We start from the raw sequence: 26494 nt of genomic DNA, 5'->3' as shown, positions 1-26494 counted from the left end.
GGTCTTTAGCATTTCATGGGCCACATTTCAATCCTTGGTTTTTGCTCAGTTGTTGCTTTCGAAAGCCTAGGTTTGAAAAAATGATGTATATCCATCTTGTCTTTCTCGTCCTCAGGTGGTTTTGGCTAAGCAAGGCAAATGACCGTCTAAGGTGCTAGTCACATAGTCTGTTTGAAAAATCATTTTGACCCATTATAAAAATATCTTTTTTTGTTCATTTCATTCATTTTTGTTTTATTGCTTTTCAACTTTTATAGACAATACAATATTTTACCAGGAAATTCTTCATTTGCAAATCATAAACTGTATAGAAGTCAATTACATGCAATGACACTTTCGGCCACCGGGGGGGGGGGGGGGGGGGGCTGACCCCCCTGAAAATCCGTTTATGGATTTGAACCGGATAAGGCTTCAGTTTGAACTATGCTGCGCTTTTTGTCACGCCCGCTGCAAACAAGACGTTGGATTGCTCTTTGTCTCGCACCCCAAAATGCTGGATATGGATCGGACGTCCCTCACCAGCAAACGAGCACAAATAACATAGGAAGCAGGTCGGCGCATCATTTTGCGTGCCCGCAAAAGCCAATCGAGCCAATAAAAGGTGTGGACATGACGCAGTCAAAATGGATTACACGTCTATCTAGCGTCGTCAATGAGTGAAATGAGCAAGGATTCAAAATACGAGGACACATTTTTAAAAGGTCGGCAGCTCGGGATGAGTCATCGGTTTGGGAGGAGGACTAACTTTTATTGGGTCGCAAAAAGGAGGGGGGGGGGGGGGTCCATGCATGGGTTAAAAACAAAACAAAAAAACACCTGCATATCCTCCAAGTATAGTCAACAAGTGCTTACGCCGAGGGAGGGAGGGAGGGAAGCTGCACTTCCGTTTTGTAAGCAGGTCTGCCACGGGCTTTTTTTTTTTTTTTTTTTTTGCCTCCTCCTCACAATTCGCTGGACGACAACGACGAGCCCGATGACGCCAGGGCAGGGCGTCACTCGACGCGGGACGGGATCAAACTTACAGCGCGGAAAAGCGCACGCAGAGAGAAGCTTGAAACTTCCACACGTGACGTGACGTGACGGCAGCGGCGGAACACCGACGCATACTTGCGACATGACATACGCGCGCTTACTTTTTCTTCCATTTGTTCTCAGCGCAACGGGGGTAAGTAGAAAATATTCCAAATCATGAAGATTGGGAGAAAAAGTGCACCCTTTTTTTTTCCAGCCGGTAGGTGCGACCGTTATCTCCAATGTGACGGATGCAAAGATTGAAAAAGGTAAGGTACATTTCATAGTTTTGTCACAAAGATTGCAGGAATGATGACAGACGGACACTAAAACGATGGTCATTCCAGGAAATGAGTCACTATTCATCAACAGTATTTGACATAAATACATTCCGTTTTGAATGACCTTTTTCTCGGTCCAAAGCAAAACTACTTTCAAAAGACGACATGCGTCCCATAAGTACAAATGGAGTGTCCTCAAAATGGCATCGGACCATAAGCGCAGTTTTGACTTTTGGGGCCGAAACGCAGTGTCAGCAATAAAACTAACTATTTATAATAAGAAGTTGACAATGAGCGTTCTTTGTTTCCCATCATTCTTGAGGGGAATTGTAAATCGGGCTGCTTAAGCAATACTTTTCGCCAAGATTGTCATCCATTGAATATGCTATGCCTGCTGGTGTCGGGCCAATGTATAGTTACCCCAGTCAAAATTGTATCCCTGGGTGGAGCCATATTGTGTCTTTATTATTCAATCCCAAAAAAAGGCTTAAATGTAAAAAAAAAAAAAGTTTCTTCGATCAAAATATACATTTTTAACCCATAAAAAAGTTGCTTCAATCAAAAACAAAACAAAAAAGTTTGAATACAAAAATTAATTTGAAACTCAAAAAACAAGTGAAAGCTATTTGTCTTTGATTTTTATTTATTTTTTTTTTTTGATTGAGGCAATGTTGATTTGTGTTTGGCCACATTTTGGCTAGGACATTTTTGCCTTTATTATTCAATCAAAAAATATGTTGCCTCCAAAAAATATATATTTTCAAAAAGAAAAATCACTTCAATCGAAAAAAGAAAAATTTCAATCATAGAAAAAGTTTTCAATTCAAAAAGATTGAAAAAATTGCATTTGAACACTTAATTTTTCATTGAAAACATTTTTTTTTTGACTGAAGCAATCCTTTTTGTGTTTGGGCCATATTATGGGTAGGACATTTGTTTCTGAATCATTCAATCCCCAAAAAAATGTTGCTTCAATCAAAAATTATTTTCAATCATAGAAAAAAATCATTTGAAAAATAAAATAAGGTGCTAGTCAAATGATCTGTTTGAATAATTTTGACCAAGTATAAAAATATATTTTTTGTTCATTTCATTCACTTTTGTTTTTTGTTTTATTGGTTTCCAATATATGTGTGTGTGTGTAGGAAAGTCAATTACATGCAATGACACTTTTCTACCACCAGGGAGAGGCTTGCGCCCCTCCCCCCCCCCTTAAAATCTGCTTATGCATTGGACATTTCACTTTCTGAACCAAATTCCCTCAACTCCCATGATGCCAGTGCAAGATGTGCTTTTATCAAATTTTATGACATTTTACTTTCATGAAAGCTTGTGTAAGTCTGCGACATTAAAACAAAATATATATATATATATTAAGCCTGCTTGAAGTATACCAGAAAATGGCATTTGTTTATAAGATATTTTGGACTGACATGGAAACTAATCCAAAAGGCCGTGGAGCTGCATCGTGAGAATGCTTGAAGGCAAACATTCCTATAGCAATGACGATTTTTTTCCCCCTCCTTTTTAACAGTCGTCACGACGACCGGCAAACAATGCGTGCTTCCATTTCGTCAGGGCGGACGAATTCATCATCACTGCGTCACAGTTTTCACCTCCAGACCTTGGTGAGTTCAACAAGAAAACGTCTCTCTCTATAGAAATGACCACCTTCTCAGTTTAGATGGAAAGTAGTCACCCAAAAAAATGTATTTGTAAGATTGATTTCATCTTCCCACAGGTGCTCTTTGACATCCAATTTTGACCGGGACCGCAAGTGGGGGTTCTGCGCGCCAGAGCCGGGACCACCTAACGGTAACGCGGAGCGCCGTCCCGTCCCCGGCGGGTTCTCACAATTCATTCAAACTCTAGGTTCTTTCCACACGTCCCGAAGGCTCGCCGATCTGTGTCGACGCAAAGCGTGTCAAAACGGCGGCAACTGCACGCTGGTTTCGCGCGGGCCGGCGTTCCGGTGCTCCTGCCCCGAAGGCTTTTCGGGAAGATTTTGCGAGCGCGGTGAGTACGTCGCGCTAGGGAATCTCGCCGTACGAGCTAGACAAAGTAGCGTCCCTTTTCAGAGTCGTAACAAGTAGAGGTCGTCGAGTTGACCGTATACACACTCGGTGTCGTTTATAACGGCGTGATATTTTTCAGTAGCGAGTCACGTCATAAATGACTTTGGCCATCTTTGCAACACCGTTAGTGCTGCGAAGGGGCGCGTTACTACAATTTGGTTGAATGAAGCGCAAGTTGTCCGATTTTGTCACACATCCGCCTGCCTGGAGGGGAGGAGGGCAATGACGCCGTTGAAAAGTAACATCAGTTACTTTGTTGAGTAACTCATTACTCTTACAATGAGGTAACTGAGTTGAGATGATTTAACACTGTATACGTTCCATGCTAGCATCCCACATGTTGCTAAGGTGGAATTCGGGACAGACTATATTACAAATTGGAAATGAAAAAGTGTCCAATTGAGGTGTTCAGGTAGCAAAGGGGATATATAATCAATGAATCCTAGTCGACCTCCTATAGGACAGGGGTCTTATTTTTGGTCAAAAGAAAGCACGCACTCGTCTTTTGGTCGGGTTCCTCTCTGTCGCCTATGTGCCAGTGTTTTGTTCCGTCTTTAGAACAGTGCTACGAAACCCTACACCTGCGCCATTATGACGCCGGACAGTCTTGGGGCCGCATTCACCTCCGCAACGTGGAACAGTGCACGTGCGTCGACGGCAAGACGGAGTGCCGACGAACCCGCTACACCGGTGAGTGTCACGCCATCAAAAATCCTAGCGCCTCATATTAAGCGGGCCCCACCCACGCCCTCGCTTTGATCCCTACCGATGAATAGACAGATGATATGACTCACGGTGACTAAGGAACGGCAATTTGGGACACACCCACATGTACGCCGTCATCCAGGGAGAAATGCTACAACCAGAGGAAATGTTTAAAACTGATATGACGCACAGATAACGTTTTTTTTTGTTTTTGTTTTTTTTTGGGGGGGGGGGGGATACATTCAAGTCAACTAATACAAAATGACTGCATACTTACTTGACTGTTAAGTCATTGCCATCACGGCTCACCGTCTGCCATTGACGGCGCTAGACGTCTGACCCGTTTGAAGCGGGAGGCGTGGCGGCGAATTCATTTCTGCGATAAAGTCATTGAAATTCCGGCAAATTTCTTCATCCAGCGTGCCGCTCGAATCCGTGCCGGAATGACGGAACGTGCCGGACGATCGCCACCACCGGCGAGAAAGTGTGCCACTGTCGACGCGGCTACGGAGGACCCCGCTGCAGTTTGGGCGAGTACCCGGAAACGTGACGGCTTCACGCGCGTCGTTTTTCCCCGATTTTTGGGGAAGGTCAAGTGACCAGATGGTAAAATACCAAACAAAACTGTTCTCCAGAGCCGGAGAGCGAGTGCTACGACGGCCGGGGCGTGAGTTACCGCGGCGCGGCCTCCGCGACGGCGTCCGGCGACCGCTGTCTACCGTGGGATTCGGACCTACTGTACGACGAGCTCCACGTCGGCACGGTGCGCGGCGCGTTCCGCAAAGGTCTCGGGAAACACGCCCATTGCAGGTAGTCTTTTACGCGTAGGTGGTGGCGCACCACGTCAGTGGTTCTTTTACAGCAAGTAACAAGTAGCACCTCAAATAATACATGGCTGTCAGAGTACTCGTGTCACTAGTAGAAGTGATTTTTTTTTTTTTTTATTTTTTTTAAGATTGCCAGGTCTCTTCCATGTTAACTCATTGCCTGCCATTGACGGCACTAGACGTCCAATCTACAGTATGTCGACATGGAGGGGCGACATGAATGTCTAGCGCAGCTAATCATAAACACTTTAAGCGATATAAGCAAAAATATCATGGCATACCTGTGGGTGCAGGAATCCCGATGGCGACAAGAAACCCTGGTGCTACACTTTGAGCAATGACGCCATCTCGTGGGAGTACTGCACAGTGCCATCTTGCAAGATGCCACTCTGTAAGTACACGTATGGGAAAATGTCACATCCCGAAAAAAATATCCACACAACGCAGTCATCGCTAACATTTGTGGGAGTAGCATCCTCTAGTAGGATGAGCACGTGGAACGCGCGCCGGCCCGTCCCGGGGCCGGTCGAGAAGCCGACGTGCGGGACCAAACACAAGAAGAGGGTGTGGGCGGCGCGGGGGAGGATCATGGGAGGAAACTCGGCTCTGCCCGGGAGCCACCCCTGGATGGCGGCCATTTACATCGGGCGGTCGGACTTTTGCGCCGGAACCTTGATCGCCTCCTGCTGGGTGGTGTCGGCGGCGCACTGCTTTTTACGCAAGTAAGTCGTGGATACCGCCGCCGCATCTAAAATTCAGAAAAGGCATTGGCTGCCGGCGACAGCGATAGACGTCCGAAACATTTTCGGGGCCGTCAATGAAAAATAATAGATGGGTTAGGGCGCGACAAAATGAACAACCTCCCAAACCCGTTCGGTAGCAATGAAGACGATCATTTCGGCGTCTCGCGCTAACGCTCGGCTTTTGAGACGTTGGAAAATGGCGGGAAAGCGAGAGAACGAACGTCGGCGGACTCCCCGCCAGTGCCGCCCGATTCAAATCGATCGGACGTCCGAAGCCGTCGAGGGCGGCCAATGAGTGAATCTTAACTTAAACGTAGCATTTTTGCCGCCTTCTCGGCAGCCCCCTGTTATCGCAGCTTCGCGTGGTGCTCGGCCAGCACCGCTTCAACGTCAGCGGTCCCGACACGCGTACGTTCGGAGTGGACAAGTACATCTTCCCCAAACACTTCTCCGTCTTCAACCCCACGCTCCACGACATCGGTAACGCGCGCCTCACGCCCGCGTCACCGAGCGGCTGTGTCCCGGGGCTCCTTCCGTAGGAAAAAAAGTTTGCTGTGCTTTCCCTTCCTCCCTCCCTCCCTCCCTCCCTCCCGCGGGGCAGTTCTCATCAAACTGAAGAAGCGAGACGGTCGCTGTGTCAAGCGGACGCGGTTCATCAGGCCCATCTGTCTCCCCGACAGCGGCGTGGCCTTCCCGGACGGCTTCTGCTGTTCCATCAGTGGCTGGGGACACATGCATGAGAGTGAGTCCGCTACCGTAGGAAACTCCAAATGATGTGGAATAATCAGGGGCGCCAAACTTGTACACACCCATATCAGAGTAAAAAATGTTCAACGACTATCAATCTGTTGATTTTCATTTGGATAGTTTAGTGAGCAACAAAGTTGACGTACATCATTCATTTTCACGGGCCACGCATTGTTTTGTGGCGGACCGGATCTGGCCCTCGGACCTCCAATTTGACACCTGTGGAATAGTGAGGTTTTTTTGTTTTTTTTCTTCCCAGAAGCCGACGGTTATTCTAACCTGCAGGAGGCGGGAGTGAGGCTGATCGGCCACGACGCCTGCAAGAAGCCCGAGGTGTACGGCAGACACGTCACCGCCGACATGATTTGCGCCGGCCTCGACGGCTGCGTGGACGCCTGCCAGGTGAATCGGACGTCCGGCCGAGTCAAAGTATAGAACCATAGGCGGATCTACTATTCAGGCCAAGTAGACGATCGCCTTAGGCCCCCAACCAGTAGGGGGCCCCCAACCAGCTGCCCTCGCCCCAACGAGCAACGGCTTGGGCCACCGGAGCCAGCAGCACCCCCAACTATTCGTCATGTATAATTATGTCAGCATAGCAAACAAACAAACAGCAAAACAAAAAAGAAAGTCATATGAATGCTGCATTTATATTACCCCCGCCCACACACACACACACACACACACACACACACTACAATGGACTGTTCCACGACGACGGACAGAGTATCAGTCGCTTAGCTTCATTTAGCGCCGTTTAGCATCGCTGAGCTCCGCTTAGCTGTTCGTTATCTTCACTTAGCTCTTCCGTGGTTTTCACGCCACTAAGCTCGCTATTTTTACAGCTCACTTGCTACTTTGCACGTCGGCTATCGTTTATTTCGAACACATGAGCAAACGTGCTCTTCATGGGAGCCAAAGTGCAGTGAGGGAGACGTTGAGAACAGGCCTCTAATGCCTCTTAACTTTTTCCTTCTTCTTCACCCAAACATAAAATACACGACAGCACACCCTGTGGCGAAACAATGTAGTACAGTTCCAATCAATCATGCAATAACACTCAACAGCTGGTTAACAGCAAAAACACATCATGTTCTTCATATAATTAATGATTTCTGGAGTTCATCCCACATACTTCAGAATTAATATTATAATATGTTGAGTAAATACATTCTACACTAAGAATAGCTTTCAAATGACACTCTTCATGACAAATATGATTGGCAATGAATCATTTTTACTATTATATAATAGTAGCATACTATAATAATATTGCTAGATTTTTTTAAAGAATTGTTTTGAATAATATTGGAAAGGCAAAGTCAGTGTTCTGAATCTGTTTACTTTCCATTCTTTTGCACTAGTAAATGGTATCAGCATTTAACCTCATTGTTTATTTGTGATTAATTATTGTTATTTACATGATTATTGGTACTTTAATAAAGAATTTAAGTGTTCCAAAATAGTTTTGTGAATTAATAAGCGTCAACAAAAATGTCATTGCTAAATTAGTAAAAAAAAAGAAAATGATTAGTCGATTAATCGTAAAACTGGTCGGCTGACTAATCGGGAGAAAATTTGTCATTTAGGACAGCCCTAGTGTTTCCTCCACACCCTTCTCACCTTGTTAACCCCTGGCCCATGAAGAGGGCCCCTTGATATGTTAGCCTTAGGCCCCAAAATTGCCAAGTCTGCCACTGCATAGAAGGCGACGTTAGCAATGAGCGCCGTCAATTCCGTAGCGTGGCGCTCCAGGATTCCTATTAACAACAGTTCCGTTTTTTTTTTGTTTGTTTGTTTTCCCCACCAGGGGGATTCCGGGGGTCCGCTGGCCTGCGCGAAGGACGACGTCAACTTCCTATACGGGATCATCAGCTGGGGGGAAGGATGCGGACGCTCCGGAAAACCGGGCGTTTACACCAAAGTGGCTAACTACGTGGACTGGATCAATTCTGTGATCAGACGGACGGCTCAAAAGTTGTCGACCCTAACCCGACCCTGAGATTTCAGAATGGTGTTATTTTTCTTTGTCTCTTGTTTGTAGATGAACATTTTCCAACTGTGAAACAATAAGAACGAATAAAAAGTTTTCCAAATGACCGTTCTCTCATTGCGCCGAGGACCAGGCACTCGCCGGTATGCCAAGTATGTCGTCCTTTTGGTGGTCGCGCCGTTTTTCACGCTGCCCTCGTTGTTGTTGTTGTTGCTGTCAAAGGCGGTATCTCGGAGGCGGGCTTTAGGGGGGCTTAGGCGTCGTCGCAGCTATTTTGAAAGTCACCCACCTCAGCGGGGCAGCCAACTGTGCAGCTGTCAGGAACCATGACTGAAGATGACCGATTCGGTGGTCGTGGAGGGATACGCCAGACTCAAAGACGGGAAAAAGGTCAACTTGGTTTTATTTGAAGGGGTTCTACTTGCCGTTCAATTGGAATATGACAAAGCTGACATTTCGGGGCGGCGGGGTTGTCTTCCACAGTGGAAAACTAGATGGGTGGTTTTTCGCAAGCCGTCCCCCGTCGCAGGTAAGAGAACGTCTGCATTTTTGAATGATCAAACTTTGAGCTGAGCTTTATTTTGATCTCAGAAAACTGCCAATTGTTGTTATTTTTGCACGTTTAATCCTGATCGTCGTCGGCCGTCCGGAGAAGGGCGCCGGGGCTCCGGCCCGCTCGTTGTTATCGCAGCTGTCGGCGGTAGTCGTAAATTGACATTGACGGCGCTCTCGGCATTCTCGCTCCGACGCCCTGCAGATTGCCTGGTCCTGCTGGTTTTTAAAGACGAGTCGGACAAAGCGGACGGGAACAAGGAAGGCCCCGACGTCACTCTGGAGGAGATCTGCGGCCTGGAAAGCGGACGCCGGTGCGAGGGCGCTTTCTTTACGCTAGCCATCCTGTGCCTGAGCCGGGCGGCCGTGCTGGCGTTCGACAGCGAGGAGACTCTGCGAGCGTGGGAGGTCCGTCTGCGCTACAGCCTCGGAGAAGGTGAGCGGATCGGTCTCGATCGGAAAGACCCGACTCGGCGCCGTCATTTAGCATACATACAGTATCTGGTGGCGTTTACGTCCCATCCGTTTCCACCGGGACGGGCGTTTGGAATCGGATACGCCTGCGGTCTGAAAACAGCCCAGGACAATTTCCCAGATCAGATTATATCTAACCCGGATCCGGTTTAGCCTTTGCCGAGAGCCGAAGGGATACAGATTCTAATGGTTCTAGACATACTGAACGTATGCGTCTTGTGTACTACACGTTACGCAAGTGTGAAATGCCTGGAAGAGCAAACCTGGTGGTGGCGGTCCAGCTAAATGTTAAGGCGGGTGGGAACCGTTACATTGGAGGACCTTCTCGTTTTGTGCCTGTAGCTGACCGCTTCGTAGCAGCCGGGGACGTGGCTGGCGGGGATGTCACCCGCCCGTCGGCGGGTTCGCCAATCCTTTTAGCGAAGACCGCGGTTGACCTTTCCTCATATTTGAGGCAACCACAACAAGGACGCTAATTGAGACAGGGGGCCGTTTATGCTGTCGTGACCGCGGTCTGTCCGGCAACAATTAGGCAAAAGCGCACATCTGTATGTAGAGAGTTTGCCGTCGCTAACGTTTCGTCAGCAATTTGTCTTTTGTCGCCGCCCAGTTCACAGGTTCGACGTGGGGGTTTTGGCGGGAACCAAGCTAGAGAGCGGCCCGGCAACTCTACACTTGTGCAACAACTTGCTGGCTCTCGCACGGGACGCGCCCCCCGTCGTGGTGGGCCACTGGAACCTTCCGGACCTGCGCCGATACGGGCCCGTACCCAACGGATTTGTGTTTGAGGGAGGAACGCGCTGTGGTTACTGTAAGTCTAGCGGACGTGGCCAGAGTTGCTTTAGTCGCTCTGCTTGAAAGACAAAGAGACTGCTGGCAGAAATGGAGCCATTCCCTCTCAGCGTCTTCAGTCTCTTAGCCATGCATTTTGCTGGTGACGAGCAAAGACGTGCTTGGGTTTTTCATCACATTGAACACAAAATCATTATTTTCCTAAATGAAGCAGAGCGGGCGGAAGCGCTCGGAGCTCGCTCCGTATTTCACGAGTGACCGACTTAGTCTCGTAGTGATGGTCAAAGCTCTCGTGTCCTAACTCCGTTGTCCCTGCGCTCCATCCGCAGGGGCGGGCGTTTTCCTGCTCTCGTCTCGGGAGAGCGAGCAGATCAGCTTTTTGTTCGACCGCATCGTCCGGGGCGTCTCTCCGACCAGGGGCCCGCGACCCCTCCTGCCAGGTCAGTCGTGCGTCGCCGGACATTTGTCACTTCTCGTACACTAAACGCAACGACTCCTTGTGTTCCCTTTCTGGTTTTAAGAGTTGGAGAAACTCGGCCACGTGTTGCTTTACAGAGTTTAAAAGCATCATTTGATCACCCGCAACTTGCGGCCGTTCCAACTGGACTTATTTTGGTATCAACGCCAGATTTGATGGTGTTCTCGTTCTCTCCGCTTTTAACACTTCTCCAATTTCCAACAGCCAATGTTCTTGATGATATCACACTAAATGTGTTGGGGTCACCCGCGGGGGCTTATGAATATTCTTCATTTTGGCATATCTCTCAGCTTAAGCGCAGTCTATTCCTGTCAGAGAATAAATAGAAGCGAAGGGTTCACGCGAGCAAAATCACTCGCGGCGAGCACGCGTCATAGGCCGTCGCGATGATCGTGTCGATCCATCTAAAATCACAATGAACGGATCTGTGGCACAATTGTATGGATGTAGTTCAAGTCTTGTAGAAGAGTCAACGTTGTTGACACGGTGGCGTTAAACGCTTAGGGTGCTATAAATAAACCGTGCTGTGTTGCACAAACGCCCTTTCTGACTTTCTGCAAGGACGCGCCGTTTGCACACGTGGACAATGTGTCTTTTTGTGGACATTCGACGGCAATCGGTTCGCATTAAGCGCCAAGTTCCCCTCCAGGTTTTGGCTTCACCTGCCCCTGCTCGGGTGAAGCGTTTTGTACAGGATTTTCAATCTTTTGAACGGATACTGCAAAAAAAAAAAAAAACGTTAACAAGGACGACTTTGTTGGGGTTTTCAATGGTTTATTTGCAAGGCGTAGCCGACGGCTACAAAACAAAAACAAAACAGCCTCGGAGCACCCGGACACTCGTCGACACCTCCCCCTCTTTTTAGTCGCTTACGCGGTGCGTTTAGGTACATCGCACACATCCTCAACTCGCGGTGCGCCCCCCAAAAAAATCAATTATTAGATGCATCGGCGATTCGACACGTGACGATTTGATTACGATTCATACAATTTCAAAAACGATGATTTTGCCTAATACCTTTACGACAGCCACTAGTAGCGGAACGAAATTCAAGACATGTCTGCCGCCCCGACACCTTTAATGGATGCACGCACAACGTTATGATGGATGCAACTGACGTTACCGAGCGAGAGATTTACTCTTGTATTTATGTATGAGACAGGCAGGGACCCGGCGGTCGCGCTTTGGGTCCTCTTCTGCGCGCGAGTTATTTTTTCGAGCGAGAGGGGAACAGAGATAGTTCGTTACTCCTCGTCTTTCAGTTGGCCAGCAGTAGGTCCAAGTCGTGTTAATTGGAAAAAGTGCCTAGTGTTTTGCCGTGTCCATCTATCAGAGGTGGGTACATGAACCCTCTTGTACAGTTTAGATTTTATTGTTGTTTTTGAGATGTTACTAATAAGTGCCGAGCGCTATGCTAATTAGCGACTTCACTAACATGTATTTCCATATCAATTTGTGCGTTGTTTGGTGGTGTACAAAAGTTACTCCGCATGCAGACCGTTTAAAACCAGGATTAAGTACAGCGGTAACACTACAAACATGCCAAATAGTAATCTGTGAAAACAAAGTATATTGGTGAAAAGAAGTCTTATTTCTAAAGATGTTTTTTTGTTTGTTTCCAAAAATTGTGGATTTTATTCCACCAGTGTAAATTTTATAGTATTGTTGAGAGAAATACTGTATGTGCTGCCTTTGAAGCAACTATGTTATTACACCTTCTCGTGAAAAAGAGCATCTCAAGGTCAGCTGTGTGTTGTATAGGCATGTTGAGAAATAAGTAGTACTTTAAAATGGTTCATGTCACGCTGCGTGTTACACTTTTCTTTGACAGATCCCAGCAGCAGTCGGACCGACGTTGAGGAGCGGCTGAACCACGAAACGCGGGAACTGGAGAAGCGACTGAGCGTGCTCTCCAATCGCCACGGCGGCACAGGTACACCGCGTCCCCGAGCCCATTCCGCCCGGTCGGTCTGACTCGGCGACCCGACGCCACGTGACGTTTTGAGTCGCTAATCGACCGCCCTTAAACATTTCCCGTCGGCAGCGTCGCCCGTGTGCCGCGCGAACCCCGGGGACGACGGGCGCAACGTATCCGGTTCCTCGGAAAGCTCGGACTCCCTCCGATCGGACGGCGACCTCGCGGACGGCGACCTCGCGGACGGCGACCTCGCGGGGGCCCAAGCGGCGAGTCCGGAAAAGCGGCCGGCTAATCGGAGCGGCGGGAACGCTCCCGAAGTCGGAGACCCGAGCGGGCGGCTTCTGGAAATGGCTCGCCGGAGCTCTTTAGACAGCGGTATTGCCACGGGTAGCCATTCCTCTTACTCTGGAAGTTTCTCCTCGTGTACAGAAAGTCTTGACATTAGCGGCGGCGAAGACTTTGGTTCAGTTTTTAGCTTACCTCCCCGCTCGGCTCAAGACCTCAGCCCGTGTTCTTGCCCCAACCTTTCGGGACGGGAGTACAAAGTTCCGACCTCGCTCAGGTATCTGTACCACACTCCCAGGAGTCTGGCGCGGGACCGCCCTACTTTAGCTCACCATCCCGTAACGGAGTCTTTAGAGGGGACGTCCGACGCTCACCCGAGGAGCACGAAAACGAGGGGGAGACCCCCTAGTGACGATCCGGAATCCGGCGCGACCAAAACCATCTTGACCATCTGCTCAGAATGCGGCGGATTTCAGGTGAGGTTTTCGTCGTTTTTGTATTTTGGCGCTCCAACACGAGTGACTGCGAGGCCCGGAACGGTGTCGAAGGGCTGGCGGGATTGCAATCTATCTATTCGGAAATGAGGCCGTCTCCCGCGACGAGTGTCGGATGACTCGTCTCTGGGTTGCGGAAGACGCAGGGCTGGGATTGCTACTAGCGCTGCATCACGGCATGGAGGCCACCTTCCAATATTTACTGCATGTATCAACTTTTTCACCAAACACTCATTTTCAGCCTGTAGTTGCTGCGAGAGTTGATTTCAGAGTACACCTGAGGTTTTCCCATTCAGGGATCGTTGGAAATGCTAATGTTTCCCATCATTTGGCAGGGGATGCCCTTCAACCCTGCAAGTGCTGTGGCCATACCCGCTTTACCAGGTAGGTGCCATGACAAATATACAGTGACCATTACTGGCGATAAGCGCCAGAAACTGAACGCCCTCAAAGGTTTTGTCGTCGTCCGATCCATTTTTACAGAGACGCCAAGATAGTGCTGTCGTTTTAGATTCTACTTATTGATTTGCTGCTGAAAAATGAAGGTTTCCGTCATCTTTTCCCCCACCCCTTGCCAGCCAAAATGCCCGACGGCGGAGAGGAGCGGCGCCGAGCCGATCCCTCTTACGAGACGGCGGAGAGCCGCGCGCCAGGACCAAAGTCGGAGGTAGGCTGCGACAAAACTCACTCATCCGCTTTTCCGCTATCGACCGCGCCGACCGAGTTGGGGAAATGATTATTACGTGTCGTCCCGGTTTACGAAAGAGTTCCGTTCCTGCGCTGGAGAAGTCACCCGAATTTCCGCGAGTCGTTTTTAACCCTTTAAATACCTCTAAACACCCTCTAAATTAAAATCTACAGATATATATATATATATATCCAAAAACATGTATTATATGTCATTGTACTCTCCTCGCCAAGACGGCGGAAATAAGTGACATCTCGCGCTGGTGCCATCAACACTTGCAGAATGAAACAAAAACGAAATGAAATCAGTCTCATCTTCAATCACTCCAATTTGCATTTACAAGTAGCAGCTGATACAGCAATAACAAATGATCATTTAGCGTCTGCACATCATCAAAAACAATCAGTATTTGACCACAATTAAAAACGCACAATAAAAAGTACAGAAGGGATTCTACACAGCCATCGCCTCTGGATGTTTCACAAGCAACAATTGAGAAAGGAAGAGCGATTTCGCGATGGAGCCTTTTTCGGATGTATTTGTGTCCAAAATATCAAGTGGCTCGCATTACACATTAAACCAATCGGATGTCTAACGTCATCAACGAGTTCATTTTGAGATACTTGTCCAAGTCCGAACAATGTCTTGCAGGCAGATGAAAAAAGCAAGTACGAAAGCGTGCTCGGACACGGCGCGCAAAAGACGGAAGGTAAGGCTTTAACAGTTATTACAAACTTTTGTGTTTAGGAGTTAGCAGTAAGATAAAAGGACAAAACTATTCAAAAAAATTCCAATCATCTATTTGTTCTCAAATGATGTGTAAATATCTCCCCCAATATATATATATATATATATATATATAGGCGGCGCAACGGCGTACCATCGCGAAAGGTCCGCAGTGACTTACGTCAATATTCCCGTGAGTCCCACGTCCAAGAAGCAGCTCGACTACATGGAGCTGGACCTGCAAGAGCCCGGCGCACGGGGCGCTCCGGTACCCGGGTCTGCACACAATGAGGGTGCGTATGGAGTAGACTACTCTAACGAAGAAAAAAAATGTCCATTAAAAAAAAAAAAAAAAAGGATTTAATCGATAAACGGCGGCCATCGTTTCACCGAGGAGTGACAAAAATGCACTTTTGCTACAGGGAAGGGATCCGCCAAGTACGCTCAGATCGACATCGCCGCCACAGAGACGGCCCGCGAGGTGGGCACCCGGCACGCTCTGGGGCGTCAGGAGGGCCTGCGTACCCTGGAGCGGAGAAAAAAGGCCACGCCGCATTGACCTCCGCGACCAAAACTTCCATTTCAAGTCTACGTGTGACATCACGTTTACTTTTTATATCTGTAAATAATGTATTCTTGTGACGTGGATCGCCGATACAGAAATGCAGCGTTGCGTGTATCGACAAAGAATGATTGTACACCGTTGTTTGTTTGCGTCTCCCAGATATGGAATTAGAAAATAAAATGTATCCCTTTCCTTCAACCTTTCATTTTTGTAAAGAACGGCATGAGGAATCAAGTTGAGCAACTCGTATGGCCGGCGGAACTCAACATTACTGAGCATTTACGGTTCGTTTTAGAGATTCGATGAAGACGTCCAATTCCAACGCCATCCTCTCCAAAAGAGTTCCAGGGTATTCTAACTGAAAATTCCTTTGGGTACAATTGACAAGTTGTATGAATCGATACCCCGTAATTGGCGGTCCTACACCATATTAAATTTGTTTCGGTTGATTTTTTTTTTCCATCCATTATCCATCACGTCCCGTTCTCCGGCCCTCTACGACCGCAACTTCGGGTAGCCTTTTTCAGAGCGGCGCGGGCAGGTCACGGAAAACGTCTCGGGCGGGCGGTCGCTTCTGGTCCGACGCGACACCGGCGTCGGTCGCGACGGCCGTTTTTGTGCCAGATCCAGTAGCGGACGTCCACGCCCGCCGAGGCGGCTCAACGTCCGATACGCTCGTTCTGAGCGTCGCTTTGAAAGCGATCGATCCGGCCGTCGATCGGTTGTCGACACTGCCGTCCGTTTCCGATCCCTTTCTGAATAAACTCATTTGGATTCAGATCTTTTTACGACAACCGCTTCGGCGAGTTGAAATGACAAAGGCCTTTCTAGTCATACTGCGGTCCTCCCTCTCGAATGGACGTGATATTTTTTAATGCCACGGTGAAGGCTCTCCCGGTTCAGACGGATAGGACGTCTAGCGTGACAAATACATTGAAAGACACAGCAGAAGGATGAAAAAAGTCAGGCAATTGGACGTCCGTTGCTGTCATTGGAGCTGAACTAGTGCATGACCTCAAGAAAAGGAATCTCATGTTGTTGCTCTAATGAATGCTAGTCCACGCGACCCCTCTTAAAACCTGCCATTTGCATCACGACATTGCTTTCTGAAGACAACCCTTGACATCTGTTTTTGTGTGACGGACAGCAATGTGGAAATACAGAAAAGGCATGTACACTCACCTCAAGTGGCGTGGAGAAAAGGTGCGCGTACTTGGCTCACATGTCCGTGCGACCGCCTGTAAAAATTGGACACATCAACGCAGTCAGTGGTTGGGGTATGGCGGATCATCAAAATGTTAAAATCACTTAAACTTGAAGAACTATTTTTTTCCTTCTTTTTTGAATGAAATATTTTGGGGGGGGGGGGAGAATATGTGCTTTTTTTTTTTTTAAATCAGAAAATGATCATCCATTTTCTTACGGTAAATTGTCATATGCGCACTACATAACTCTTGGCTGCTTATTCACTTCTGATTTTGTTTTATGTGATGCACGCTCTCGTTGTTCTCTGTAAAATGACAATAAAGGCCCTTTCTCTTCTGTTCATTCAAAATGTATGTAAATAAAAGAAAATTGAACGTCAATTTTTCCTTTTTTAATATGAAAAAAGGCATTTAGCTTTCATTTTAAAGCTAATGAAAATAACAAGAGGCTGAAAAGCACTTGTGTCACTAAACGACCATCAAAAGTGACGATTCATTAGCTAATGGATTCGTCAATCATCGCGGCAGCTCAGGTTGACCTGCCATTGACGGCGCTCGTCGTCCACTCCATTTTGACAAAATGGATTGGACGTCTAGCGCCCTCAATGGCAGCCAAATCACTTCTCATCAAATTCACTTGACATCAAATGAGTTTGGTCGAAATCCTCTGGATTGGAAATGGTGTCCTATTGGTGTTTTTGAAATCGCGAGAAGCGTTTCAATTTGAGGAAAGCGCTTCAAATGGGAGGACGGATGCTTGTTGCAAAGTTTCCCACCGAGGCGTCGCGCACGTTTGATGGAAAGAAAGCTGACAGACAAAAGGCAGAAATGACCTGAGCGCCGGCGAGAAGTGTCTCCAATCCATATTTGTCTGATAATTGACACACCTGTAGCTCATTAGCCATCGTCATCCGCCTGCGCTCGCTCGGCCACATCTGATGTGGCGGCAAACAGGAAGCGCGCAACAGTGGCGCCATCAGGGGGTGGCCTATAAATTTGTTGGCCAGCCCGCTTGCCAGTACAGTATATCGTTAGATTGTTGTAGCATCAGTTATGCATTTCATCTCAAATGCACAGCCAGGACTATGGATTGCACATTAAATCAGGGGTCCCCATCTGTCAGCATTTAATACCGTGCCGCAGAAAATAATATTTTATTAGTGACCGCATTCTGGCCAAATGAACTTTGGCCTGTACCCCTGCATAACACATCAATATCCCTGTCTACGCTAGATATAATACTAGAGTATGGATTAGAATGTCGTCATAGAACTCCATTGATTGGACCGCAAGCAGTACTTCTTCTTTTGTATACATAATATATCTATGTGCATTTGTCCTCCATAATAACGTATGACTAGGCCCCGGGCGCAGCACATTTGTTCCCCCACACTAGCGAAAATGACTGGAAAACAGACGTCTTTGGAGAGATTTTTTACGGCGAAAAAGGGCAGCCAGAAGATGAGCCTACAACCTGGAAGACCCACCAACTGTGAAGGAGTGGATTCGTGACCCGTTTGTGAATAAACCGAGTGATTCCAGCATGTCTGTGCAACAGGAGGATCAGCTTGTAGAGATCGCAAATGACGGCGACCTTAAATGTACATTTGAGACAGTTCAAGTCATTCCGGAATATTCCGACAGTGCTACGAGAACACTGAAAACCTTGCTACGCATCTTTTTAAAGCGGGCTTCTTCATTCATGCTTAACGACACGGCGAAGGCATTAACGCTGAGAGAGCGCTGTGCAGCTAACATGGCGGGATGGGTGGGTCTGAGGAGAACTTTAGTCCATCCGCTATCAAACGTAAGTGAATATTCCTTTCTTTAAAGAAAGTTTGTAGTGTTTCATTTGGAATCGCTGCAGTGGCGGTCATTTTGAATCTTACGCGCATGCGCAGAACCGCATAGTTGCAGTTTTTGACGGGTTGCAAAAGTTGTCCGTGAAAAAAAGACCCAAATTACACCGGTCCGTGGTGCAAAAAAGGTTGGGGACCCCTCCATTCAATCCTTAGTAACATCAAATATTACACCAAAGTATATCAGTAGGCGTGTCCTTAAGTATTTCTGATAGTTTTCCCCTGACCTTTTTACTGCAATAATATAATCAAAACCTGAAATGATGGCTTTTAGTTCTGGTGTGCCACCCCAAGATTTTAAGTGGCCCCATCTGGCCACCCCTATGAACAATTTCTGGAGGCGCCACTGGTGCGCAACAGCTCTCGACTGAAAATGACAAACACGTTCCTGTCAAATAAATACGTGAACGGGAAGCAGCTAACATCCTGCTAAATCTTCTTCGACCACGTACCATCCCATTTCCACAAAAGGGTAAGAACAAGCCTGTAAGTCTGAGTGACTTTTTTTTTTTTTTTTTTTATTGATTTTCTACATATGCAACATTACAAAAGACAAGAACAGACAGAACAAATATAGCTGAGTGACTTTTAATAAAAACTCAAATGCATTCAAAGAGTTTGGGTCAGGGTCAAACTGGCGGAAAAAATGTTGGCAGAATGGCAGGTTGTCACCTACAGTATGCGCATGTAAGTCTGAAACAAACGCCGACTGTACAAGTTGACGTTGAAAGAAGGAGCAAAAGCGTGACAACTAGCGCTTCAAGAGCAGCCAAAGGGGCGAGGGCGCCCCCGGTAGGACAAAGTAGTTCCACCACCAGGGTTTCTCCAGCCTGCTCTCCGGGGCGCGTTGGCTCACTTCCGTCCGGAGGTAGCGTTCGTACTGGTCGTTGGGGTCGAAGCGCTCGTAGGCGGCGACGGCGGCGGCGTCCTCCTCCTCCTGCCGGCCGGGCTCCGGCTCCGCCCTCTCCAGAATAAAGTCCACGCGGCCCGCCGAGTGCATGGCGGGAGGCAGGTGGATTTTCTTGGCCGCTCGGGAGAAACCGGGCGCCCACGCCGACACGATGTGGATGCCCGGGCTGAGGAGGCGCCAGTATTCGCCGTTTTCAGCTAGGAAGAAAAAAAAGCCGTCGCGGTCACAGATGGCGGTAGACGTCCGAGCGGGAGGGTCGGCGGCCGCCGTCGCAATTAACATCAAATGAGCCACGTAGTGCCAATATGTTGCTTCTTACCCAAACGGTGACGTTGGCCCATCTTGAAAAAAGTCTACAGTATACAGTCGGGCAAATACGCATTTAGTAATAAATGTGTGTGTGAAAAGCTTGTGAAGAGTTACAGAAAACCTTTGGCCTCTGTTATTGCCAACAAAGGGTACATGACAACAAAGTATTGAGATGAACTTTTGGTATTGACCAAATACTTATTTTCCACCGTGATTTGCAAATAAATCCTTGAAAAATCAAACAATGTGATTTTCTGTTTTTTTTTTTTTTCCCAAATTCTGTCTCTCACGGTTGAGGTTTACCCATGTTGACAATTACAGGCCTCTCTGCTATTTTCAAGTGGGAGAACTTGCACAAATTAGTGGTTGACTACTTATTTGACCATAACTAAAAATGATTCTTAATTTTTTGTACAATACATAAGGCCAGCAAATATTACCTGCTGTAATATCATGGCGTATTCCTCGCACCGATACCCTGGCACCTTTTATTCCGTTTCCCTCCGCATCTCTTACGATCCCTTTGATGCCTCGATGGACCTGAGGACATTTTCTTCTGTGGTCAAAATGGCGGACAAAAGGTGAGTGGCCGACGCTTACCGTTTCCATAAAGGACATCATGGACTCTTGGTTTTCGTGCCAGATGTTGAACAAATCCTCCTCGGGCGGGAATTTCTCGCATCCCAGCCGCACGGTCACTTCGAAGCAGTTGGTGTGGAGGTAGTTGAAGTCTTGCATGCCTGGCGATGGGAGAAACCAAGCAAGGAGGGGAGGGGACTCGGGCCGGGCCGGGCCGGGCCGGGCCGGGCGCCGTCTCACCTCCGGCGTTGGCGGAGCGCTGCGCTTCGTTCACCGTTCCTCGATGACTGCGCGCCGAAGCCGAGCCGCAGCGGGCGTCCCCGTAGTTCAGGGTTTCGTGCGTGCTCGCGTAGCTTCTGGCCAGAAACTTGAATACCTGAGAAAAATGTCCTCAGCTAGAAGGTGGAGTAAATGGCGAGGCGGGCGACGCGCCAACCTTGTCGTCCGGCGTCGGGGAAAAGAGGTTCAGATCCAGAGGGTGCTTGGAGCGCTCGTAGGGGTAGGACACCACCAGGTCGCCGCCGGCAAAGTTAGCCGACAGCACGAACGGGATGGAGCGGATCCATTTCATCACGGCGTAGGTCTCTGGCGCGACCTGGTTCGCCAACGGAACGACTTGAGCCCACAAAAGTCAACTTGGCGTCAAAGGAGCCATATTTCAATTTCAATCATTCTTCACGGCGGGCGACAAGCTCCCCGGGCAGCCCGAAGAAAAGGGATTTTCGTCTTACAGTACCTATCGGTCCTTTAAGGCCACGCGCGTACCTTGCCGAACCAGTAGTGGTCCGGGATGGGGACGTGGTCGGTGCGGTAGCCCTTTTGGCGTCGACGGCCGTAAACTACGGAAGTCAGATCGGGAAAGTTTCTGTTCAGGTCGATGTTCTGACCGTTGTTCCGGCCCACGTCGCTCCGGCCGTAGCCGCGACCCTGCCAAATTCAAACAAAAGCGTCAACCTTGGCCCAAAAAAAATACCGCTCCCACCAAACCGACCGTTTGACCGTCGTCGTCTTCGTAGCCGCCGCCGGCGTCCCGCTGTCCGGAAAGCGCCGCCTCGTAGCCGTCGGGGTTGACGGAAGGCAGTATGTGGATACGGGTGGTGTTGACCAGCGTGCGCACGCGCTCGTTGCCCAGGCGATACTCGGAGCACAGGTACTGCGCCAAGTAGACCAGCAGCTGGCGGCCCGCCGCCTCGTCTCCGTGAACGTTGCCGATCAGCTTTATCTCCGGCTCCACTGAGAGCGACAACCGAGTTACGGGAGGCACTTCAATTCTGGCAGTGGCCCAAATATTTCGATAGACATGAAAGTTTTTTTTTGGACAAACACCCTCTCAAAGGGTCATTTTCCATTTGAAATGTCTGCCCGTAAACGTTTCGACGGTGCGTTGACAAAGGTGACACGACTGGCCGCCTGCAGCAATCGGCCAACGTCCAGGTAACTTCTTTGTTTTGGTCCAGGTTGCCGTGCAGCGGAGCTCTTTGTAGACTAAAGTTGCAGAACCAAGTCCAGCATACGCGTGTACTTGTACTAGGAGCGTAGCGACCGGGACCGCGAAGCTACCATTTCTCCATTTTCTACTTTCCGACGGAAATGCACCATTGCTACGATAAATATTTTTCATCCCCGTCGCGCTACCCATCTTACCAACGTATGGCTCCTTCAAAACTGAGTAAGTAAGGGAAAACATTTGCAGCGGCAACTTACGCAACTCGTGTCGGCCGGGACTGTCGGAGAACTCGATGACCAGCAGTTCCCTGCCCTCGGCGCTGCGGCCGATGCCGTAGGTTCTGGAGATGTCGGCGCATTCCCGCTCCGTCCGCTTCAGGACGCCGTCGGTCTGAGCGTTGGACAGATAGGCGAATTTGATTTTCGGCACCGGTTCCGGCAGGGGAAAGTCAGAGATCGCTTCGTCATCTCGTGCTGTCCAAAGGGAGGAGGCGTCCCAATCAATTCCAAGACATTTGAAATGAATATTTTGGGGGTGGGTGGGGGAGTAAAAAGGAGGAATTCCTTCAAAAATAATCATTATTATCTATTGAAAAATACATCTATGGACAACAAATCTTTTATTTGAATTTTAAACTACATTTTGATGTATTTGTTAAATGTCCATTTGGGCATGGAGTGATTATATTTCGCATTCTATGTTTTGAATTAAATTTCTTCCCAAGTTCCACTTGGAAACACGCTCAACTTCCTCGCCCGCCCGGCTGACGTGACGGCAAAACACCAAAAAGAGCGTCCGATCAAAGCTGACGGAAGAAAATAAGATGAGACCGCACGTGGAAATTTGGCGTTTCAGTCGCACTTTGGCGCCAGAGATGGAAGCCGGCGTGCTCGCCAGATTTCAGCCGGCCGGCCAGCACAAAGATAGCCTCCAAGCTAGCCTCATTCGCTAACAGTATATATAAAGGGCTATTCTACTCTATAATAAGTTGTGATTGTATACAGAATTTATTAATCATCTATTTACATATGTTTTATCATTGATTCTGCGTGTTTTCCTCAAGTATTAAGTTTCTGATGTTAAATTGAGTGATTTATTAGCTGTTGAAATTTTCTTTTATTTACCACAAATTAAGTTGCCATTTTGGTCAAAATCTTATATGTAAAAAAAAAAGTCTTTTGAAAATATTTGAAGTTTTTGAAAATAGGCCCCCTACCAATCGGCCCCGTTTCCCGTGTCATGTCAATAAGTCTATGGCGGGACGGCCGACATCGATCGACGTCCGAAGCGCTCGGACCGGGAGGTTATAGCGACGGAACGACAGGCCGCCGATCGATCGTCCTTACCCGCGAGGTCCCGCAGCGGGTCGTAGCATCCCTCTTCGTCGGCGGCGAAGAATCGGTCGCAGTCCAGGAAGTAAGGCCAGGCCATCCGGATGCCCTCGAAAGCGTGCACGCAGCGTTTTCGGGCGGCCTCGCAGGCCCGCCGGCACGGCTTCAGCGCCCGGTCGTCCCGGCAGGGCGGCGCCAGCACGGAGCAGCCGAGCGCCCGCGCCTCGACGTGGCACTCGCCGCCCAGCAACGACTCCAGCACGCTCAAGAGCAGGTACTCCACGCCGCTCTCCGCCTCCTGGCGGCTGGCGTGCCCGAGGGTGTTGGGGAAGAGCGTGTGCGTGTAGCCCGCGTCCTCGCAGTACGAAAGCTGCATCTCCTCGCACTTGGCTGAGTGGCAAAACCGCGACCGCTCAAGTAGCGCGCGGGAATTTCCGCCGCGAGTCGACGTCCGATCGCCTCCCGCTTCCGACGGACCGGACGTCGAGCGGCCGACGACTCCAGCCGGTACTCGCTCGTTTTGGAGAACGCTTACAATTTGTTTATCCTCTCAAAGCGGGCGTCGCGGATTGGCATGGGGTCACTTTTTCGTCATCGATTTTTGTTTCGGAAGCGGCATTCTTCCCGTGACCAAAATTGAATCGGAGTGTTGAATACAAAACGAGCGAATACTCACTCGGCTCGTCGACCGCCGTTGACGTCCGATCCCAACCGATCGGACGTCTCCTAAAGCGGCGGTCTCCGACCCTGTCCTCAAAGACCCGCTGTGCCTGGTGGGTTTTGTTCCTGCCGATCCAGCGCGGATAGTTGAACCAATCAGGTTTCTGGTCAAACAAGCAGCACCTGACTGCAATCGACTGATTGCACTTCATGTCAAACATCAGATTGGTGAAAAAGTGTTGTCGTTCGTCTGCTTGGAATGAAACCCTGCACCCACACTGGGCCTTTGGGGAGAAGGTTGGCGACCCCTGTCCTAAAGTCACTGCAAGGGCGTAGGTTTGCATCGGGACACGACCAACTTTTCAGGATGGAACCTTATCTGCATGACATAATAAGTTCAGTTTTACAGGTCATTTAGATTGTCTTCCCATATGTTGCAAGGATAGAATTACATAAGGATAGCGTGCACGGCCCCGACAGAAATACTTGTCGACAACACGTCGCCTCCTCTGCCCCCTTCGAAGACGAGAGATGTTAAAAGTTTTTTGTTTTTTTTCTGGCCAGCAGCAGCCATTGTAAGTCATTTAAAAAGACACCAATGTTGCGGAGGTGGGAAACGCCACTTATTTTGTTACTGACAGCCCGACCTGCATCAGAGTTAGCATAACATTCAACTGTGTGAACCCTGCAAAACTCGAGTAGGAAGCTGCTTAGAGAGAAGTGTTCTACCGTTTGTGTCTTCCATTGTTAATGGCAATTAAACTGTGGGAAATGTAGTGAACTCTGCTGGAAACTATAGAACCAGAAACGGGTGCTGCATAACCTCATATGTTGCTCACGCAACATAATGAACTACTTGATTTTAAAAAAGTTGGGGTTTTGGGGGGGATGTTGCGAGCTACCCACACTAGATGGACGTGACGAGCACCCCTGATTTAGCGTATCAATTCATTAGGTTGATATTCGTGAGAAATGTAGGCTTTGGTCCCATCCCGAGCAAAAAGTGTACAGTATGTATGAGCCATATTCCTGATTTGTATTATTTGTAGTTTTACTCCTTGCCACTAGAGGCTGTCAATTGTGTATTTCCACTGACCCGGAGTCAACCGTGGTTGGCTTCAAATGACAGCTAATCATGTCCCAGGGGTTGGTAGGTAAGCGGGGCAAAAAGTTTTTGACTGTGGCTTAGTGCATTGTGCTGGAAAGGGAAATATACTCATTTTGTTGGTTTCATTTTGGAGTTTCTTACTTTTATTTGGATAAAGTGCTTGAAGTTACGCCACAAAATAAACTCTTGGAAGTTGGAACCGAGAAATGGAATCGCTGGTGTTTGCTTCGCTTCTTCAAACTGCACCGGGAGGGCGCACGTCATCACAAACTCCTATAGTCCGCTGACTGGGAATAGGGCTTAGTCAGTTCAGCGTACATGCAGGTTATGCTGCCATTGTTGAGAGCAAACCTACGCCCTTGAGTCACATCGTCTAAAAAGTGCCGCATTCCATCTGGGTGACTTCATATTAGGCGCGTGGCGAAAGAAGGGTTTTGGACTTACGTTTTTCCTCCACGATTGGCTTGCAGTGCCCTGAAAGACAGCAATGACTTTTGATTGACAAATGACTCACTTGGCAATTTTAGCCAGTATGGTTGAAATGTGACCACTCCGTCAACGCAAATGGCTTTTTGAAGAGCCCCCCATTCAAAAGAGAGTGGCGTTTTTCCCGCGACTCGTCGGCTGCCGTCGACAGCGGACGGACCGCGAGGGACGGCAAACTCCACGCAGCTGCCAACCATCCCCGTCCTAACGGATCGGACGTCCGTCGCCGTCAGCGGCAACCGAGGAGGAGAAATCACTTTCCTAAAACTGACGTGACAAACAATATGCAAGATGCTATAAAGCTAAAATCAATCCCAACAGGAAATGGTCGTCTGTGTGCATCACAGGATCACGTAACCGCGTCAAACACTCAAACACTGGAGTGGCGCAAACAAAGCAAAAGCAAAGGAAAAAGCGCCTATTACCTCGAATCCCCGAATCGCATCGCGGCGGCGGCAAAGCTGCCACCAGCGCGGCGCTGACGACGAACAACAAAATACGCATTTTCCGCACTTTTTGCTCTCTGCCGGCGATGTGGCAAAATATCGCCCCCGAAAAATCCCCCCCGATCGTTGATTCCAACCTCCGCGTCCGTGGTCTGATATCAAGTTACAGGCGCGTCATATCTCCAGTTTTGACAGCTGAAAATAAAAATAGTTGGCTGACGTACCGCAAGGGAAGTCAATCGAAGGCGTAGCTGCCAGGTGTTCTTCTTCTTTAGACAAAAAGGATACTTTGGGTTTTATTCAATCCCACTGCATGTCCAAATCCATTCTCACTGGCTGCAGACCGATCCAAAAATGTGTCTGCTCAAAATAACATTATTCCAGTAATTAGGCAGAAATTTATTCAAGTACAAAAGTATCCTGTGAAAAGAATACATGCATGTGGACAAGTTTCGCAATTTCTGCACAATATCAACTGTTATTATAGTTACGTGACCCAAAAAATACACAAAAATCATGGAATTCCGACTGGAAAAAAACGCAAAACATTTTCCTACCGTAAAACTAAAATCGTCATTGCCAGTCGACGTCTATCGTGGCGCCGAAAGAATTCAAAACAAAACCGTACGCTTGTAAAAGTGACAGCGTATCATATTTCTTTTGCAATGGGTCGATGGGAAGAAATTTAGGGAGGTCAAAGGTCAGAAAAAGTTTGAATTTCCCCGTTTTTTTTAGTCGTACTCGTTCGTCTTCTTCTTCGGAGGTCGAGCGGATTCCCGGAGCTCCTCGCGTCCGTGAGC

At 48.5% G+C, this 26494-nt stretch overlaps 3 protein-coding genes across 12 annotated transcripts; 2 read left to right on the top strand and 1 right to left on the bottom strand.

The window, feature by feature from the left end:
* Positions 1–962: 962 nt before the first annotated feature.
* LOC130928770 (hepatocyte growth factor activator) lies at positions 963–8724 on the top strand. 2 transcript variants are annotated; one of them, XM_057855516.1, is made up of 14 exons: positions 963–1165; positions 1229–1280; positions 2827–2920; positions 3034–3107; positions 3165–3308; positions 3926–4057; positions 4492–4602; positions 4708–4882; positions 5193–5621; positions 5983–6122; positions 6244–6384; positions 6649–6791; positions 8200–8525; positions 8605–8724. In XM_057855516.1, exons 1-13 carry the CDS (start codon positions 1115–1117, stop codon positions 8389–8391), a joined length of 1878 nt encoding a protein of 625 aa, XP_057711499.1. In that variant the 5' UTR covers positions 963–1114; the 3' UTR covers positions 8392–8525; positions 8605–8724. The 2 variants fall into 2 exon arrangements, with proteins under 2 accessions (XP_057711499.1, XP_057711498.1); XM_057855515.1 differs by having other exon boundaries at positions 3034–3308.
* LOC130928769 (protein Dok-7-like) lies at positions 8435–16666 on the top strand. 2 transcript variants are annotated; one of them, XM_057855514.1, is made up of 13 exons: positions 8435–8525; positions 8605–8772; positions 8866–8911; positions 9140–9370; positions 10019–10219; positions 10530–10640; positions 12510–12611; positions 12723–13357; positions 13711–13759; positions 13954–14042; positions 14715–14772; positions 14927–15082; positions 15212–16666. In XM_057855514.1, exons 2-13 carry the CDS (start codon positions 8719–8721, stop codon positions 15346–15348), a joined length of 1869 nt encoding a protein of 622 aa, XP_057711497.1. In that variant the 5' UTR covers positions 8435–8525; positions 8605–8718; the 3' UTR covers positions 15349–16666. The 2 variants fall into 2 exon arrangements, with proteins under 2 accessions (XP_057711497.1, XP_057711496.1); XM_057855513.1 differs by lacking the exon at positions 8435–8525 and having other exon boundaries at positions 8714–8911.
* Positions 16667–18984: 2318 nt separating this feature from the next.
* Positions 18985–26429, bottom strand: LOC130928511 (carboxypeptidase Z-like). 8 transcript variants are annotated; one of them, XM_057855173.1, is made up of 11 exons: positions 25674–25875; positions 25207–25236; positions 23010–23384; positions 21921–22136; positions 21208–21449; positions 20982–21143; positions 20653–20811; positions 20457–20592; positions 20238–20377; positions 20078–20177; positions 18985–19525 (listed from the first exon to the last, which is right to left on the bottom strand). In XM_057855173.1, the coding sequence occupies exons 1-11, from the start codon at positions 25750–25752 to the stop codon at positions 19170–19172; spliced, it is 1995 nt and encodes a 664-aa protein (XP_057711156.1). In that variant the 5' UTR covers positions 25753–25875; the 3' UTR covers positions 18985–19169. The 8 variants fall into 8 exon arrangements, with proteins under 8 accessions (XP_057711156.1, XP_057711159.1, XP_057711162.1 ...); XM_057855176.1 differs by lacking the exon at positions 25674–25875 and adding an exon at positions 25919–26429 and having other exon boundaries at positions 20078–20377; positions 23010–25049; positions 25118–25236; XM_057855179.1 differs by lacking the exon at positions 25674–25875 and adding an exon at positions 25919–25940 and having other exon boundaries at positions 20078–20377.
* Positions 26430–26494: the final 65 nt, after the last annotated feature.

The sequence above is a fragment of the Corythoichthys intestinalis genome, chromosome 13 (genome assembly GCF_030265065.1).
Source record: "Corythoichthys intestinalis isolate RoL2023-P3 chromosome 13, ASM3026506v1, whole genome shotgun sequence".
NCBI classification, from domain to species: domain Eukaryota; kingdom Metazoa; phylum Chordata; class Actinopteri; order Syngnathiformes; family Syngnathidae; genus Corythoichthys; species Corythoichthys intestinalis.
Note: the sequence above shows the minus strand (reverse complement) of the source record. Positions and strands in the feature narration are given on the sequence as shown.